Source organism: Artemia sp. Qi Xiang Cuo, chromosome 5 (assembly GCF_049724085.1).
Source record: "Artemia sp. Qi Xiang Cuo chromosome 5, ASM4972408v1, whole genome shotgun sequence".
Taxonomy (NCBI): domain Eukaryota; kingdom Metazoa; phylum Arthropoda; class Branchiopoda; order Anostraca; family Artemiidae; genus Artemia; species Artemia sp. Qi Xiang Cuo.
The window spans coordinates 44,488,857-44,509,625 of record NC_142798.1 but is presented as its reverse complement, the minus strand read 5'-3'; the positions used below and the strand labels follow the sequence as shown (position 1 = coordinate 44,509,625).

General features: G+C 35.5%; 1 protein-coding gene across 1 annotated transcript in view; it reads right to left on the bottom strand.

The window, feature by feature from the left end:
• Window positions 1-20,405, bottom strand: part of Orc4 (origin recognition complex subunit 4) — a 365,469-nt gene extending 345,064 nt beyond the window's left edge. Inside the window, exons 1-2 of the mRNA XM_089088865.1 lie at window positions 20,304-20,405; window positions 13,982-14,117 (exon numbers count right to left, since the gene is read on the bottom strand). Of these exons, the coding sequence (XP_088944991.1) occupies window positions 13,982-14,117; window positions 20,304-20,329 (162 nt within the window). The 5' untranslated portion in view covers window positions 20,330-20,405. The remainder of the gene's footprint in view (window positions 1-13,981; window positions 14,118-20,303) is intronic.
• Window positions 20,406-20,769: the final 364 nt, after the last annotated feature.

Sequence of the window (20,769 nt, the reverse complement as noted above, 5' to 3'; positions counted from 1 at the left end):
TTTGGAATCTTACTAGTTTGAGGAGTCTCTGCCTTATAAACTAATCAAGTAATTAAAATTATTTAACTCCACCGCCGTTTCATCACTTAACTTCGTAGCCAGGTAGGATTTACTGATATACGAAATAGGCAACTGGTCCATGGCCGACTAGTATCCAGGGGCCCACTAAAGCTTACTTTGTAAGCTATATAGCCAGCATGTTAAACTTGCTACAGAGTCAACGCACTGAGCATATGGAGCCACACGCTACACTGTAAAAAAAAGAATTAGAGTTAACGCTGCATAAAGAATCATGCGCCTTCTATGTATTTTTCCTCTGACCATTTCACATGGAAGGAAATATCAAGGAAACTTGGATTGGGGCTCATTCAATTGGAAATTGAAAGTTCTAGTACCTTTATTGAGGTCTGAATGGGATTGGAGGGCAACCCCCTCCCCTGCTGTTCTTTATTTGAAACTTTCACAGATCATTGCTTTACCTTAACCTTAGGGGACAACAAATTTAGATTGAAGAGGACGGGTGTTTGGGGGATGAGGGATGGGTCGATAACCTAGCTGTTCCCTGATCGTTCGAAACTTGCAGCCAACAAGATCGTGGGTCAACAGAAACCCAATGCATAGAATAAGTTTGGGCTTCGGTTCTCCCCAAAAATGGCTGCGGAAAGGGTCAAGAGCATTTCCCCGTGATCAGATGAAGCTAATATCTTTAAGTCCTTCAGTCAAGAGGACCAAATTTCACAACAAAAAATATAAACAATATTGACTCTTATGAGAAAGGTCCCAAAAGGGTTAAAAAAAACTTTTCTTCAAACAGCTTAAAACTTACACTCTCCAGATTGCGGACATTTGCCATTTAAAAACGTCCAGAAACTTTTCGTTTGATTGGCTTGAAACTTATATCCCAGAATTCCTTGGATCTAGGAGACCCCACTTTACAAAAAAAAATTGAAAAAATATTGGTTCGCCAGAAAAATAGGGCCAAAAAACCGTCACCAAACTATTTTTTTTAGCATATGGAACCGTAAACGTAAATCCCTGATCAAAATCCATCTAACGTAAAAGAAAACTTTAAGGTTTCCAAAACAAGGCAACTACAAAAGGCAATACTACTCTTGATTTAATTTGCACCAATCTTTCGAAGTTTTACAATCCCGTCTCCACTCTACCCCCTCTAGGGGGTAGTTACCACTTCAGCCTTTTCATATCTCCACTGGCTAAAATTAAACAGTCGTTTTCTATAACTGAAACCACTTATAGACCTCTCACTGACTCAGGACTTTTCAATTTTGGCTCCTGGATTACTACTGAAAATTTCTTTGAAAAACAAGGAAGGGGGTATGGAAGTGGATATGAGGACGAGAGTATCCTTGGGATAGGTACTCGATTGGTAAGGACTTGATGGCTCGTGGGCTTTCTTGTGGTTGAGTGTTGGTCTAAAAAATATTAAGTAGAACTAGCAGAAATTAGGTCACCTCTTGGTAATCCAGTTTTGGGAACCTACTACAACACTTAATGGTCAGTTGTATATGAGGTTTTGCACAGCCAAAGCATCTTCCAATTGGAAATTGTTTATAGATATAAGCATGGGGGTATTTGCACAGATTATTTATACAACGGCTAAAAACATGAAACTTACAAATGTGTAGATATTTACAATTACTAGACAAACGTGTACTGTCTAAAAATCTATAGCACACATTAGGATCATTACGCTCAAGATCACAGAACTCATTTTTATGAATATATGATTGCATTGGGTGAGAATTTCCGCTTGTAAGTTCGACATCATTGTCAATTTTTAAAGATGTGTCATGACCACTGGATTTCAAGAATAAACTATCGTCAGTGAAAAAAAGGACAGTAGGATCAGTTTGCGTAGCCTTGCTAATCCCCTGAAATTCTGACGAGGGAAGTTCACTAGCACTAGCTTGATTACATATAGTGACGTTTTCAGGTTCAAAGGAATTTACAGTTTTTATACAACTTGAAGAATTTGGATAATGCATATTTGGATTAGAAGTATCAGCTGAAGGAGAAACACTGGCCGATGTAGGGGATTTTAACGCATGTATAGCATCAACAATTGCTAGCTGAAAATCGACTTTTAACATTTTGATTTCATTGTCCTTGAAAAGATCACTTTTCTGACGTACGTAAAGATCAGATAAACTATCATAAAGAAATTCAAGATTAGTAATCCGTTTCCTGAGATTTATGATATCCGCGTCTTTTTTTAGGCAATCTTCACAGGTATGGGGCTCGAAGACACTAGCCGTTTTTGCAATGCCTGCCGATTCACCTTTACTGGAACAATAGATTTGGAGGGTAATTTGGGATTAATGGGTTTTGGTTATTTTTCCAGAATCAAACGATCCATCAGGACTGATTTTGGATTACGGAAAAAGTATTGACGCACAAGTGACTCTTGAGTTAGGAAAGAAGAATCGTGTGAGAGAGTGAGTGATTGATTATGTCAATATACAATACGGCAAATTCAATATAACAACGGCAAACAAATTATAACTTTCATAAAGTCTATTAGGACTTTATTGACCTAGCTTAATCAACTGAATTAATCTCACGTAATTATAGAAAACAGTCTAGAAAATTATTGTTTATCATTTGTTTTATTACATTAAACCCTGTAAACTACCACGTCTATTTTAATTTAAGTGGTTTTTTTACTAAACAGTAATTTGAAAGAATATTCATTCAGCACTCAAGCAGTGAACCAGTGTTTTATCTCAAAACAAGACGTCTTGACAGGTCAAGATCTAATGGAAGACTGAATTTAATTTCTGTTTGTTTTAAGTTCCATTTATACTTAAATAGGAATTTTTTTTTCGTTTTAAGCTTGATTTTCATATTCAATCTAAGCATTACTCGCTTTAAGATCTATTTATTCATTTATATTATTATTTGTTGTATGTTTGGCAAGGGCCCCGTATTACTGATTATTATCCAGAGGGGCCCGCTTTCAAACAGCACAAAATCAGCATTCCTTGAAAGGAATCCACTGCAAGCGTACAAGCTCCGCACTGAATGAGTCTTTTTCGTAATCCAAAATCGTAATCAAGCAGTGTTTTATCTCAAAACAAGACGTCTTGACAGGTCAAGATCTAATGGAAGACTGAATTTAATTTCTGTTTGTTTTAAGTTTCATTTATAATTAAATAGGAATTTTTTTTTCGTTTTAAGCTTAATTTTCATGTTTAATCGAAACATTGCTCGCTTTAATATCTATTCATTCATCTATATTATTACTTGTTGTATATTTTTACTATGATTTTTTATTTAATTTGTGTTCGTGTTGGGTTTCATATATTCTTTAATAGTAATTTCTGGTCGTTTTGAGTTTGAATTTTAAAAGGTATTTGTATCTGCTGAACTTAAGTTTAAAATGACCTTTAGGCTTTTGTTGGAAAACGGTAAGATTAGATTGGCCTTGTATTAAAACTTGTTTTCTTTTTCCTTCTTTCCAGGCTGCAGGATCAGGAGTCTCAGTCTTAGATCATGATTACCTGTTGAGGTGGGACGGATACTGATGAATTTTGAATGAGATTTTGGCTGTTGTCTCTGTATTTAAACAAGTCTTTCCCATACTGGAATGCTGGTTGGCTTCAGATAAGGGCTCCCCGTTGATTGGTGACTCTTTGGAAAGCTGTGACCAGGGGGATCCCTTGGCTGGTAAGTTGAACGAGATGAGATCCAGTAGCTGCACCTTCGGCAGGTGGTGGTCTAGGGCACGTCTCCAGTTTTTTGATGTTATTGATTTATGCTGGTCATTTTTTGGATTTGGGGTAGGTTTGATATCTGCATGATAGTAATTGCAGCATCTCCTGTTGCATAAAGAAAGAAAATCTCCTGTTGCAAGCGCCTGCCACGAATTTTTTGCACTTTTCAGGACGGATCCCTGCGCAATTTCTCAGAGCAATGAGGCAGCCTCTACTTGGTAGGTGATCTTGGCAGATAGGCGGCTGTATTTCTTCATGACTTCAGTGAACATCAAAGAGAGTATAGTTATTGCAGTAGCCTCAAGGTAGGACAGTAATTTTGGTTTGAAACGACCGAAAGATAGTGGGTTGATTTTGGATTACGAAAAAGACTCATTCAGTGCGGAGTTTGTACGCTTGCAGTGGATTCCTTTCAAGGAATGCTGATTTTGTGCTGTTTGAAAGCGGGCCCCTCTGGATAATAATCAGTAATACGGGGCCCTTGCCAGTAAGTCTTCGTTTCATGGAATTTTGATTTAAATTAATAAGCAATCGCGGGAGATTATTGATTAGGGTTAAGATGTCTCTCACGTTGGCGCATTTCGACCAAAAGCACAGAGAACTCATGGATAAAATTCTCAGCCTTGAGAATGGAATTTCTGCTCTACGTAAGAAAAACTCGGATCTAAAGCAAGAGAATTCTGTACTTAAATCAGAAGTGATTAACTTGAAAAAGTCGTGTCTTCAAGCGGAATTGGTTTCAAAGAGGCAGAACATTATTTTACACGGTATACCGATTGTTCAAGGTGTAGATCCTGAGACTGCTGCTCGTAAACTGTTCACTGAGATTGGAGTAGCAAATGCAGTTCGTTACAGATTGTTAAGTGCTATCAATTCAATGCAAATAAGCAATCGGGTGTTAACACTAGAGCAACCAAACCTGCGAGTAAACTGGGGTCAATTTTCGTGTCATTAGCGAACTTGTTGGATAAAGATGAGATTATGAAAAACTGTGGAAAACTGAAAAGTTCTGGAAAGAGTGTTAGTTCTGACCTTCCGCGAGATTTGGCACGACGCCGAAAAGAGCTCCTTGCCTACGGTTATAGTCTTCGCTCCTCGTCTGACCATTCAGTGAAGGTTGCTGAAACGCGAATAATGGTGAAAGGCATTAATGTGTGGCTTGAAGTGAAAAAGACGCCCAAATCTAAAAAATGGTCCACTCTTGACGATTCGTGCTATGATCCCTTTAGTTTGTCGGCTTCTATCTCTAGTGCTTTACCTCCGTCTGTGGTGCCATTTGATGATGATGAAGAATAATAATTTTTGTTTTTTCTTTTCATCTTGATTTTGTCTTGTGATCGATTTTTTTTTTATTCTCCCGTAATTGTTCTTCTGTCATCATGTTTCCTCTTTTTTTCGTCATTTTTGTTTTTCTTGTTTTTTTTTTGTTTTTTTTTCTTGAGTTTCATTATTTTTGGCCTTTGTTTATTTTTCAGTTTTCGCAATCTAAAAAGTTGAGTTCGTTCAGTTTGCCAAGCTACTGTCCACTTATCATTGTTTCGCCGATTCCGGGCTGGGGGAGTTGTGGCACAGGTTTGATTAACCATCTCTGTAAGTATTATGAATTTTTCTAACTCAGGCTCCGGGGACAGGTTTGCCAAAGCTTTTAGGGGCAAAAGTGTCTATATCAGTCAAAAAAGGACACTTTAGTGTCCCTCTAGAAATTTAGCCAATATACAGGGTTGCCACTATGAACTTTCAAACCTGTGAAAAAAATGCCAAAAAAAGTGAGGAGTTTGTCCTTCTTTGTTCTGCTACCTAGCGGTCTGTTACTTTCATGAGCTATGCAGGTATTTCCAGTTTTTACATTAACACTACGAATAAATTAAGTCTAGTGTTAGTTCAATTTAAAGAGATGGCAGAAAAAAATCGTCATGAGAATGTCAACAGAGCGAAATTTTATATCGATTATCGATACCGCTACCTATCTTAGTCGAAAAGTAAAGAACCAATCATAGAGATTCATTTTCACTTCGGCATTTGCATTAGTTATACAAAAAAAAATGCAAATCATTGATATTTGGTAGCTATTAAGGATCTTTCGTTGCGACGAGGTCCGAACGGCTGCAGCAACAAAATGTCTATTTTGACCTGCATGTTTTTAAAGTTAAAGAAAAGACGTCAATCTCCTTAACCACTCAGTCAACTGGTTGGTCAAGTGATTGAAATCGTTTAACGATACTTCTGTCTTGCCGTTTTTTGAACGTTTAGAAGTAGCACTGAGCAAAAATGACATTTTCGAGAACTAAAAAAGTGAGAAGACAAGGCCGATTGAAATAAATTCGCTGAAATTATACTCGATAGAAACGGGCAACCAGCGTTCGACAAGAAAATCACAGCTGCAAGTATAGAATATAAAACAGAAACATTCGCTAGCGGCTATAAATAAAATTGAGCCGCAACACAGCTTTTATGCGAAACTCCTTTCTTTCTATGGCAGCAGTCTAATAATAGCCATCTGCACGCGGCTAAACGCCACAGGGTTTTACGCGGAATGTGTCAGCAGGGAATGGCCGTTCACTTCTTCTGTCCAGTCTTTTCAGTGGTATTAGTAACTCTACTACAAGCAGTAGGTATGTTCTTGGAGTTGGCCGACTTGATGGCAAACTTCAAATATATGACAAAAGAAAAAGATGAGTTTAGTATTTTTAGAACACCACATTGGTTATTACTTAAGGTCCTATTCCTATTCGGTTGATAAATGGTGTACACGCAGGGCGCAAAAACATCCAAGTAAAATCCCCAAGCTGTTACCAAAGCTTCAAAGTAAAGTAACAATTAAAAGTAGTCGTATTTATAAAAAAAAAGAAGAAAATAAAGACATTTGGTTTTGATTTGGAGAAATGTCCAAAAAGTGTCCCTTATTTCGAAAAGCTGCCTTTTTTGACCCAATAGTGTCCTAGTGTCCCTAGAGTGAGAAAGTATCCAAAAGCCACTAAAAGTGTCCATTTGGCATCCCGGTCCGGGGATGTCTGCTCCCTTGATAGGCGTTTACTTCAATTGCAAAGTAACCCAATTGATGTTTTGAGTATTGTTAATAATTCTGTAGGTCAAGATAAAAGAAATGCTGTAAATTTTTCGCCTTCTGTTAGTAGTAAGTATGTTTCTAAATTAAAGGAGGGCTTCAAATGAGATGATCATTTTTTGGTGCTTCATCTCACTCAGGGTTTATTTTCGTGAAATGATCAGTTGAGACAGATAGTTTCTGACAGGCAACTGGATATTATCGGATTATGTGAGACTTTCTTGGACTCACATAATGAAATGCTTCTAGATATACCTGGTTATAAAATGGAGTGACTAAATCGTCGAAGGTTAGCAAAAGGTGGTCTCGCATTGCATATATCTGATGATCCTCCCCATTCCGTTAGATCTGATTTATCAAGGAATGAAGAAGGCGTCTTTGAATTCTTGTTTATTGATATTAAATTACATGGCAGGGATCTGATCGTAGGTAATATTTATCGATCTCCGAGTGATTCCGTCCCTTCTTTTCTTCAGATCCTTGATGAACTTCTGGATTCAATACGGAGACGTCGATGCGAATTTATATTATTGGGAGACTTCAACCTGGACCTGAATGATATGGCGTCCTCTACGACGGTGGATTTTCTTTCAACAATGTTTGCTGCCGGAACTCTTCCAACAGCCTGCATCCCGACACGTCTAACTGAGACTACAGCATCTTTGATCGATAATATTTTCTCGTCTCTCAATTTGATTAAGAACTCAGTAGTCGTGAGTGACATTTCAGATCATTTTCCTGTGTTTTCTACTTTCGGTTTTGTAGAGATGATGAGTAGGAATACCCCAGCTTCTGGTTCGTCTTTTTTTAGGTTTGTTCCAAATGATCTGACCCTCCTCAGATCTCAGTTAGCTGATAACTCATGGAATATTATTGATGAGGAGATAGATTTTTGTTCATAGTTTGATTCTTTTTATGAGTTTGTGAAAGTGTCTATTATTGATGTATGTGCTGCGTCCACTTCTACTTCTAGGTCAAAAAGATCTATTCCTCTAAACCCATGGATGACCCCTGGCCTTCCTAGGAGCTGGAGAAGGAAAAATTACCTTTGGAAATCTTATAAGTCAGCAAAGCCATCTTCGAGTGCTGCACGTATTCAGCTATTCAAACTCTACAGGAATGCTTATAACTTTTTGTGCCGGAAGGCTAAATCCCTCTATTATTCAAATAAATTTTCGGAATATGGAAAGGATATTTGAAAAACCTGGTTGGTGATCAATTCTGTCCTTAAACGTTCTTCTCGTACTTTTTCTGTCCCTTCAAGTCTTTTGGTTGATGGTGTCGTTGTTGAGGGTGAGCTGTCTGTTCAAGAAGCATTTACTTCATACTTTACTAATATTGGGAAAACTACTGCTTCTTCAGTTAGTTCTTCGCCGTCACAACCCGATTATAAATCTTATCCTGGTCCACCGTGTCTCAAGTCAGTGGCGTTGGATCCTGTTTCTGAGGTTGAAATAGCAAGGATTGTTAATAGGTTGAAAGGTTCATCATCGTCTGGCCCTGATTGCATTTCTACGAAGGTAGTCAAGTTCATTCTTCCTTCGATTATTTCTCCTTTGACAAAGCTTGTGAATCTATCTTTTGAAAATGGGGTTTTCCCCAGTTCTCTCAAGCGAGCTAGAGTCATTGTTTTATATAAAGGTAGACCAAGGAATGATCCAGCTAAATATCGGCCTATATGCTGTCTGTTTTTAGCAAGATTTTTGAAAAGGCCATGCTTTCCCGTCTACTTACTTTTTTAGAGGCAAACCATTTCTTTCATGACTTTAAGTTTGGTTTCCGAGCGAAGCAGTCAACCGAGCATACATGAGCAACTCTATTAAACTTTCTGCAATTAACCCTTGACTCTGGTTTGATTCCTGCTGCTGTATTTCTTAACGTCCGTAAAGCTCTTAATTCTTTAACCCATGGGATTCTGCTTTTCAAGCTATCACATTATGGTGTAAGAGGCCATACTCATGCCTGGTTTGATTCTTACTTGTCAGGTAGAACTATTTCCGTAGATTCTCTTTTCCGTTCTTCGTCTGAAGTTGAGTTTGGTGTCCCTCAAGGTTCTGTTCTTGGGCCGCTTCTATTTTTTATTTATGTTAATGACCTTATAGTGGCGGTTACGAGACAGAAACCTACAGTCTGCTGTCAGCTATTTCATCCTGAATTTTTAATGGTCAACAGTCAAAATCGCCTTCACAGGATGAGGACACTCTCGTCGCATTCGCAGATGACAGTACCCTTGGTACTGCAGTAAGAAAGGAGCCTGAGATGCATCCCAAACTAGTGGACCTTTTTGATAGAGTTATACTTTGATTTGATACTAACTGCCGGGCCCTAAATGTTGCTAAGTCGAGTTCTCTGATTTTCTCACGTATTTCTCAGGTTTGCTCTCAGTTATCTGAAATCCATCTGTCTGGTGGTTCTCTTAGTAGACCTAAGGATTGGTCCGTCCGATTTCTAGGTATTCTTCCGGATGAAAATCTTTCTTTTAAGAATCATATTGGTCTAATTAAAATGAAGATTTCCAGGAGTCTTGGAATTTTGAGGAAGATTAAACATATCTTTCCTGGATCGATTCTAAGAATACTGTTTCATTGCTTAGTCCAGTCTTACGTCTCTTATTGCCCTACGATATGGATGTCAACTTTTTCTTCTCTTTTGAAACCACTGTCTAAGATATATGATAAAGCAAGGAGCCTTATACAGGAAACAAATTGTTCTGCACCTAAGCCATTACTTGATTTGCAGTCACATTACATTTTGTTGTGTGCGTCTTTTACTTTTCCTCAACTCCAAGGGGATGTTTCCGCGGCCCTAAGAGCTACTCCATCTTTCGTCACTGATCAGTCTACGTATCATCTTCGTAATAAAAACAACATAACCATTCCATTTACTCCATCAGTGAGGTCAGATTTTAATCCGCTGACCGCATGTCATATGGTATAGAATACCCTACCTGAATCAGCTCGAAAATGTCACTCGTTTGGTACCTTCAGAAGAACTGTAAAAGATATTTTAATGTCTAGATGAATTATGTTTAACATTTTTTAAAGTTGTTTATAGTACTATTATTATTATTATTATGTTAAGATCTTTTGGGTTTTTATTTTATGATGGGGTGGAAGTCTATGGGCCGAGTTGGATATTTTGTTATGTGTGGTGTTTACCATGTGTGCAGCATCTCGCCTGGCTTGGTTTCGGCGCATTTTGAATGGTGGGCGACAGTTTGTCATCAATATTAGTGATATTTAGGTATGTTTTTTTTTCTTTTTTTTCTCTGCTTTTCCGAGCCATGGAGCCCTGCGGGGGGAATATGTTGTAGCGTTTTTTTTTCCTTTCTTCTCTTTATTGTGTTTAATTATATGTGGAAGGTTTTTTTCCTTTTATTGTGTTCGTTTATTGTTTAATAAAATGAACTCTGAACTATTGTTGACATTACTCGAAGCACAAGGTATAGTAGGGGAATTTGTAATACCACTTCGAACGATCATTTCAAGTTGATTTTCGTTGGAGATAGATGAATTTTCTTCATCCGAAATAACTGGGGATTTTACAGCCTCGATTGTTTGAACCATTTCGGGTTGATTATCGATGGTATTTAACACGTCATTTTCAACCATCGACGCTTGGCCTTGAACCCATAGCCAATGAGGGTTATTAAGACTTATACTTTTTGTTGTGCCGACACAAGCAGGGTGCAACCAAGCATTGCACTTAGAACACTAGAAAGACCAAGTTCCATTTCTGTAGCATTCATTACAAGGATGGGACATTCTAGGCTAAGGAATAAAAACGAGACAGACCTTGAATTGGAAGCTATATCTTCAACTAAAACCTGGTCGCCTAAGCCAGGATTAGCAGTGGTACTTGCTAAAGAGTTCACAAGGCTGATCTTGCGTCTTAACTTAAAAATCACAAGCGTTATTTATCTCAAAACAAGACGTCTTGACAGGTCGAGATCTAATGGAAGACTGAATTTAATTTCTGTTTGTTTTAAGTTTCATTTATACTTCAATAGGAATTTTTTTTTCGTTTTAAGCTTGATTTTCATATTCAATCTAAGCATTACTCGCTTTAAGATCTATTTATTCATTTATATTATTACTTGTTGTATGTTTTTGCTATGATTGTTTATTTAATTTCTGTTCGTTTTGGGTTTCATTTATTCTTTAATAGTAATATCTGGTCGTTTTGAGTTTGAATTTTAAAAGTTATTTGTATCTGCTGAACTTAAGTTTAAAATGACCTTTAGGCTTTTGTTGGAAAACGGTAAGATTAGATTGGCCTTGTATTAAAACCTGTTTTCTTTTTCCTTCTTTCCAGGCTGCAGGATCAGGAGTCTCAGTCTTAGATCGTGAGTACCTGTTGAGGTGGGACGGATACTGATGAATTTTGAATGAGTTTTTGGCTGTTGTCTCTGTATTTAAACAAGTCTTTCCCATACTGGAATGCTGGTTGGCTTCAGATAAGGGCTCCCCGTTGATTGGTGACTCTTTGGAAAGCTGTGACCAGGGGGATCCCTTGGCTGGTAAGTTGAACGAGATGAGATCCAGTAGCTGCACCTTCGGCAGGTGGTGGTCTAGGGCACGTCTCCAGTTTTTTTATGTTATTGATTTATGCTGGTCATTTTTTGGATTTGGGGTAGGTTTGATATCTGCATGATAGTAATTGCAGCATCTCCTGTTGCATAAAGAAAGAAAATCTCCTGTTGCAAGCGCCTGCCACGAATTTTTTGCACTTTTCAGGACGGATCCCTGCGCAATTTCTCAGAGCAATGAGGCAGCCTCTACTTGTTAGGTGATCTTGGCAGATAGGAAGCTGTATTTCTTCATGACTGAGTCGGCATTTTGATCCCAATTTACAGTGACCTTTTTGAAATAAAAGCACATTTCTTTTGGAATTGGGGCATTTTATTTTGGGTCTTTCCTTAAGAGGGGTCAAAGTGGGAACTTTGGAACCACACGGGAATTATCTGTTTTGGCTTCTACTTCGCGCGACCCGGTCTGAGCTACTGATTGAACAATTCGCGAAACTTTTCTAGTAATTATATGTTCAAGCGATTCAGTCATTGTGCCCACACTCGAGGACGTGGGGGGTTTCGTGGCCTCTCCTAACTTGTAGCTAAGACTGCATTGTCGTGCATCGTTGTTCCTGTGTAGCATTTTGTGGTGTCCGTTATGATTGCTGATTTTTGCTCATTTATGATTTGATTCTGACCTTGAACTCTGTTTAAAAGAACATCGATCAGGTCTAAGGCTAGTGATTCTGTATTATCATCCCGTTTCACGGGTTTAGATGCTGCTGGAACCTGATCCTGTTTCTTGCAGAGTTTAAAGGGTGTCGTTTCTACTCCATTCCATGATAAGGAGTGGCTTCCTAGAATAGTGGAAGGCTCTAGTACTTTTTTCAGCCAAAAAGAATTTGTGGTCGTTTCGGCACTGACTGTTGAGATCTCGGAAAACCAGCTCGCGGGAATAGCAGGGAGAGTCGTATTAATTCTAGTGTTGATTGTCGAAGGACATCTGTAGGAGCTTATTGACAAGTCAAGTGCATCAATAATGCTGCTAGATGGCACTCCAACAAAAAAAAATTTTAAGCGGGTGCCACCTATGGAGTTGTCTTTCTCTGAATATGTGCCATTAGTTGGCAATGTTTTTTCGTCAGGATTAGGATCTGAGGTATATGTATAGTTTACCTTGGAAAGTCCAGCGGGTTTGATTTGCTTGCCTTTGTCCCTTGGGGTCAAGCTTTCGGGCTTGACACGGCACGGCTGAAAAAACCACTTCAGAGTCCTTTTTTATATCAGTCTGTCTGTTCTTTATTGTCATGTCACTACATTCTGCGTGAACGTATTTCTCACACTCGCAGCATTGCATACAGTTCGTGTTCACTTTTTAGTTGCACAAAGGGCAGAAGTTATAAGTCCCGGATGTTTTTACCACTCTCCTCACCATATTTCTATGTTCAGGCCAGATGGCCAACTAGATGTGTAAAAATTTTTAAAGGGGTGAATTGGCTGTGCGCTAACGACAATTTACGAATCCAAGTGAGGAGTCGAGAGGGGGTCTTTCCATGAGCCAATGTAAACCCTAAAAGGTGGAGAGGGGGTTAGAATCTTGGTCAGCAGGATAAAAAAAAACAAAAAAAACATCGGTAAAAATTCCAATTAAGAATTTAATCAGCAAGATAAAAACGTTGGGGGTAAAAAAAAATTCAAATTTTTTAATATGTACAATCCGGATCCTTAGTGGATATTCATATGTACAATTACGTTCGTTATATTACGTTTCCTCTCTAAGCTGTAGTACCTTTCACTTCTTAATGTAGCATACTGGTCGCTTCTTATCTCATGCTACTTGTTTCAGCAGACAAATAATGGTGAATAATTAAAAGGGAAGCGTCAGTTTCTGTTCACATATCCCCTGTAAATTAAAGGTGACAACTCCTGACAAGTACACTGGCTCTTGCGACAGGCAACTCCCCTCTTCTGTTTTTTTTTTATTTTTATTCACATTTATTTAACGGAAACTGCGGTCATACAATTAGTAGGCTACTCGTTATAAAATATAGTAGGCTATTATTGATTCAAAAATTCCAAACAAACAATGACTTAAACTGTTCGCCTATTAGGTTAAGGTCACTGAATTAATCACACAGAATCATCACAGGCTTAAGATAAATACTGGATATAAAAAAGTTTCATGGGATTTTGGTTGGAACCAGCTAATCAGGTAAGTCTGTTTATGTTATTAAGAATCAAAGCTCAGCTATCCAAAGTGTTTAAACTATTTGCCTGTTAGGTTAAGGTCTTAAAGGAAACTATTTGCCTATTAGGTCACTGAATTAATCACACAGTCATCACAGGCTTAAGATAAATACTGGTTATAACAAAAAGTCTCATGGGAATTTAGCTGGAATTAGCTATTCATTTAAGTCTGTTTATGTTATTAATAATCACTACTCAGCCACCCAAGGTATTTCCTCATCACTGTCTGATTCAAGACTGGACCAACATTGACCTCCAATGCCTTATGGACATTTTTACAACTGGGTTTTGGCTTAGTATGTAAATTTATATCTCATATTAAAACATACTAACATGTCAACAAATACTCTTTAAACGTCTCGGAAGACTTGGGTTTGTACCTCATTTATTCTAGGTTAAAACAAAAAAGAGTGACTAAATACATACAGTTGTTTTGCCACATCCAGCAGGTCCAGCCATCAAAATAGAATTGCTTTCCAAACATTCCACAGTTTTTTTAACAAGATCATGTAGGGGCTGCCAACATGGGTGAGACTGTAGAATATTGGTTTCTGGACTAAAACTAAATATGCACTTAATATACTATATATTACTATATAAACTACTTGTTACTATATAAACAAGGGGATCAAAACAATCATAAAAGAGGACCCATTTATAGTATATATATTTTTTTTAAGTGAGGGACAAAAGGATTGAGCAAAACATACTGTCTTTTACAGTAGGTTAGCATTAAAAAAAGAGACATTTTCAAAGAAAAGTTAAGAGCCACATTAAAATCTAAGCCATACACAAATAAAGTCCTAAGATAATTAAAATTCTAAACAGCCACAAAATATTATCAATGAATAAATAAAGCCCAAAATGAACAGAAATTGAAATAAATAATCACACCAAATATAAAAAAATAGATCTGATATAAATAAATAAACAAATCCTGAAACAATTAATAATAAATCAGCATCCTAGAACAAGTTACTGCCCCTACCCCCTCCTGTTTCTGAACCTTCTAAATGCTGTTGTGTCATTATGCTATATTGAAAATATTTGCACTTTGAACAGTGCAATGGAATTTTTCAAAATATTGACAAAATTAAAAAATAAAATCGAAATAATAGATACGACAACTGAAATAAACTAAGGAGAATAGACTGAATGTTTAATGCATTATAATCCTAATTTTTGGAAATCTGAGCAATCAAATATTCTTATTTAAAACAAATTTTAGATTTTTCAATTTTATGAAAATACAATAAAAATGTTTAAAATATATTAGGTCTTCAGTGAAGAACTAATGCTGCAATAGCCTTTAAACGGCAGCAGAGAGGAGGGGGCAGTAGCCCTACTCTTGTTTTGTAATTTCTGTTCATTTTAAGTTTGACCTGATCATTCATTTTAATTCCTAATTGTTTACAGATTTACTTCTTTAACTATATTAGTATCTATTGCCTTTGTGTTTGTTGTGATTATTTATTTTAATTTCTGTGTTTAGGGGAGGGGGTTCATTTATTCACTGATAGGTATGTATTAATTTGATTCAATTTGACATGCAAGGTTCACCACGGTTCTCAAAATATACTTTTGACTTGATGGCAATCTCTAGACAAAATATTTGAAAGGCTCCAGAAATAGTGTTCAAATATTACACATGATGGAAAATGGGATACCCTAAATGAACAGATATTTATCAGACATTGCTGAACTCTCTTTAAGTATGACTCTTTAAACTATTTTATTTGCTAGTCTGATGTGAGCATATGTGTGGTGTGGTGTAAAAAGGAGTTCATCTTCACAACCTGGATTCACGCATTGTGTTCTAATTGAGCTCAACTTGTCCTTCAACATTTACTGACAGTTTTGACAAATAGGATGAACACAGTATCTTTTGATATAGTTCAACACCCCCAATCAATAGGATCTTATCATTTCAACTTAGTACCCTTAGACATCTCATAAGATATTACATATAAACCCTCACTACACCCTGGATGCACATAGATAGTATCTCTTGATTACATTCAATGTCCTCCCTAACTCTCCCTGAAAGTTTCAATTTTATACCATTAGCTGTGTCAGAGATATTGTAGATATGCCTCTTTGGCAACTTGGATGTACATGTCTTTGGATTTAATTCAACATCACCCTCAACATTCCCTGAAAGTTTAAAATTATTACTGTTAGCTGTTCCTGTTATATTGCATATAACACCAGGCAGGCCTTTCGAAAAACCAGGCATAACATAGTGCTGCAAAGCAAAGCAATGCACTTTTAGGAACAAAATAATTAGGCATATATTCTCACTATATCTGTTCAGTAGTACCAATAGTTTGTCTATATAGCATTTCCTTCTGAAGAGCCAATAAACAACAATGTTACCTATACTTCAAAAGAGTGTTAATTGGGGAGTAATACTATTCTTTTGGCAGGCAGTAATACTGATCTTTTATTGTTACAGCATTTCTTCATGGGAAATGTATTTTATGGCCTCTTCTAAGGGAAACACAATAAAAAAAGAAAAGAACAGAAGGCAACAATTTGATTCCTCAAATTGTTGATATTTGATCCCAACAATTTGATATATATATATATATATATATATATATATATATATATATATATATATATATATATATATATATATATATATATATATATATATATATTATATATTTATATATTTATATATTTATATATTTATATATCTATATATTTATATATTTATAGATCTATATATTTATAGATTTATGTATTTATATATATATATATATATATATATATATATATATATATATATATATATATATATATATATATATATATATATATATATATATATATATATATATATATATATATATATATATAGATATGGCATTAAAATACCCCCTTTGATGCATCTCCCTTGCTCTTTAACTAGCCAAAACATTTTTTAGGTCTAAAAAAAAAACTTCACCATCTTAGGTAAAATCCTTGTTGTTTTACAATTCCAAACGTTTGCATATAAGGGCTTTAAACCTCTACAGTGGGTTCTCTGATTGTTTTGTAGTTAGGGAGGGAGGGAGATGCCTCAAAGGCAACATTTTAATGCTAAAACATCCCAACTCTCATTGGGCCTTCAGATAAATACAGAATTAGTTCTAAGGGAGAGAGAAGAAGAGGATGGAGGTAGAAATTGATATACAATCCTCAGGGCTGTATCCAGGACTTTTGTTTATGTTTTTTTTTTGGGGGGGGGGCCTTTAGAAACATATCAAAAATATAGAACTGATATTTAATCCCTCTTGATTTCTGGTAATATTTCTTGTCCATGCTGTTATTATGAAAGTAAAGAGTAACATTAAATATCTGCCCCTTCCTTATCCCCATCTTCATCTTATGGTCACTGAAACTTTGGAGGGTGCTCCAATTTCATTTTAAAATTATATAAAAATATGGATAAAAATGCAAAGAAAGGTCAAAACCTGATTAAGAGGAACTTACCACATGTTATACAGGAAGAATTTTATTAGTTATGGTTTCTTTTAGTTTTCTTATAGCCTATGGAAATATACAATCCTTCTTTTGTCAGAGTAAAAAATATTTTTTTTGGAAAGAGCATCAATCATGGAATCAAATGGGTCTGTTAATTTGTTATTATAGTGTTTCCTTTAGAAGGACAGTACTTCTATGGTGTTACCATAATATGTAGCAAGTTTCTATTAATTATGTTTAAGCAGTTCCTTCCAATTTTATACAAAGCTTTAAATCATTCTTGGTGACACTGTAGAAGAGCAGCTCATTTAAGGGAAACATTGATAACAAATAAGAACAGCATTTAATTCCCTATTTGATGTTCTTTCCAAATATAACATTCATTACCGGTACTCTGAGAATGCAAAACACCCCCTCCCCCTTATAATGGCCCCAGATATAGCCTAAGACTATACATTAGGCAATGTGCATCATTTATAGATAAAGAATATATTGTATATTTGCCATTTTTGCAATCATGTCAATGAGATTTTTAGAAATTTAGTTAAAATTTAATCTGATTATCAAAAAAGAGTTTTATAGATATAGATGAAAATGGAAAGAAAGATGAATAGCGGAATGATGTTGCTGTTTTGCTGTGATGTAATTTCCAAAGAGTTTCAGGCAGTTTTTAAAATCCCTGCAAACTTGCTTTCAAAATAACATTTTACTATTAATACTAATGAAAATAATAATTACCATTTGTGAATCAGCTACAAATGCCAATTTTTCTCACAAGACAGTTTTAGGAACATGATTTTAAATTTTCGGTTACTATGGGCTGTTTTGAGTCCCTTTAAAGCCTCAAAATGTAATCTCTCCCAGAAGCAATGATTAAATTATGAAAAATATAAAAAAGGCATCAAGTGATGAATTCATTTTCATCCTACCTAAATTATGTGAAAAACTCCAAGTTAACAGTTATTACATCTAAATCGTTTTTAGCTAATTTTTCAAATTCACATCAAAACAATTATTATATTTGGAAAGAACATAAGAAAAGCAAGAAATGATATATTCACTTTTTTCCTAGCTAAAATATATGAAAAAGTATAAGTTTATGGTAAATATTGAGCAGTTCCTACAAATAAAGTGAACATACCACAAGATGCCAGTTTTTATGCTCTTTCTGAATATAAGAATTGCTGTTCTTGCAAATTCAGTTCTAAGCCTTTTATATGGACCCTTGAAAATTACAATTTCCTTCTATGTTTTTTTTTGTATAAATACGCTTAAAGCATTGGTTTAAAACTTACTATTTCATCATAAAATTCACTTTATTAAAGTTATTAAATCTCCAAGCATTAATTTGTCATAATTAAGTTGGATAAATAAACTGCAAACAATTTCTCTATTTTTCTCTCTATGTTTCTTCTGTTGTCTTTGATTATAGGTGAAACAGCTGTTTTTAAGCAACCTAACAGAAAAAGAAGAAAATATGCTGCAATTGTTTTGATTTTTTTTTTATTCAACTTAATCTTGACAAATCAATGTTTGTGAATTTTACAACTTTTACAAAATATATTTATAATGAAATAGTAAGTTTCAAACAAATGTTTTAACCCATTTTTGTATCCAAAAAATATAGAAAGAAATTGTTATTTTCAAGGGTCCTAAAAAGGCTTAAAACTGAATTTGCAAGAAAAGCAATTATTATGCTCAGAAAGAGCATAAAAAATGGCACTGAACGGTATGCTATGTTCACTTTATTTTTAGGTCAATTGCATGAACTGGTCAATATTTAGACTTACCAAATTTAGCAACAGATTTAGTTGTTGAGATCAGCTGATGATTAGGACTAGACTAGTTAAGATTAGCTTTTTACAGTCAAGGTAAGCTTTCTTTTAACATTTCAAATTGAACAGAGGGGTAAATTCTACTTTAGCTACATTTGGCTATCTTGGAAAAGGGTTAGATTAGGAAAATGAAACTTTCAGGGATGGGTCTACAGGCTAAAGTACAACCTAGGAAGGTATTTTGAAGTACCCTACCTACCTCCACTCCTTCTCCCTCTAGAGGGCCCAGACCTTTGATGACCTTTAAAAATATGTGAGTTATAAAAGTGAAACCTTGCAAAATAGATCTTCTGCTTAAATAGCCTAAAGTATGGTAAATTTCTACCAAATCATATTATTGACTTATGCATAAAGTGAATATACCACTTGATGCCTTTTTTTATGCTGATTATGAATATAATAATCATTTCTATCAGAAATGAATTTCAGCCCTCTCCCCCTATATATGCCAATTCAGGGTGTATATTTCTACAATAGGGGGGGGGGCAAATTTTTTTTCTGATGTAAATGGAAGGTAAGTTTAGACTTTACCCGCACCCCCCCACCCCCTAAAGTAGAAATATATACCCTGAAATGGCATATATATGGGGGGGGGCTGAAATTCATATCTGATAGAAATGATTATTATTTTTGTAACCAGCATAAAAAAAGGCATCGAGTGGTATATTCACTTTATGCATAAGTCAATAATATGATTTGGTAGATATTTACCTAAAGTACAACAAAATTGTTTTCAACTTCACAACTTTGCTCAATCCCCATTTATAAGGTTTTAAAGATATACAAATACATTTCCTAAAGTTTGAAAAAAAAAACATTGATGGCACTGAAAAGTCTACTCAAATAAAAGGAATTACATTTTCAGATCTAAATCCAGAGAAAAAGAAACTGATAACTGAAAACTAAGGTAAAATGTTGTTTTGTCAAAATTTCAATAGTTATAGACCTGCCATGTATGCAAATTACTTCTCCCTCAAGAGGGAGACAGAGTGGAGGCAGGAATTTCAAAATACCTACCTGGGACATACTTTAGTCTGTAGACTCTTCCCTGAAAGTTTCATTTTCCTAACCAGACCTCTTTCCAAGATAGCCACAAGTAGCTAAAGTAGAATATTACCAAACAGAGGTAGCCTTTACATCTTATCCTATTTAAATACAGTTATGCTTCAGCACAATAATTGCCTTATATTTTATACACTTGACAGAGTCTATGATTTAGGTGCTTTATTCTAACTTTATGGTCCCATTTCTAAGGTAGGGCAACACTTTCCAAGTTAAGACTCATACATAAAGTTTAAATATAATATTAGGCTCTACTGTTGACAGTCAGTGCATACATAATTGTTAGTGTTGTATGGCCTAGCCCTAGGCCTATGATGAAATATTCAAGCTTAATACATAAAATTTCACTGCTAAGAAGCTAAAAATAGTTCATATCCTACCTTAAGAGCGATTCTAAAATATTCATTATTATTATTAGTTACTCAAACTAGACACGGATGTAATTTCCCTTTTTCTTAAATAAAAAGCTACAGGCACGTTTTACAATTTTAAATATTTGAATTCAGAAATGAATCTTGAGTTGTGACTCAAGATTCGAGCAAGTGAAAATGGACGTCCAAAAAAAGTGATTCTCACCGAAAAAAGTTAAGTTATGCCCGTGCCACATCATAGTCACATCTATCGACAAAGAAAGCAAAATATCATGAATGACAAGGCAACTTTCTTGATTTTAGCGTCACACTTGTATTTAAAAAACAAAAAACTAAATTCCAAGAAAATAGTTTAAAGAGTTTGCACAAACAGTAATTTGCATCCAACTGTTATCTACTAATACTAAGTCTTTTTAACTTTTGTCAGATTCCTCTCCCAGATAGAAAACCCTCTGTTCTAAGTTTCCATTTTTCT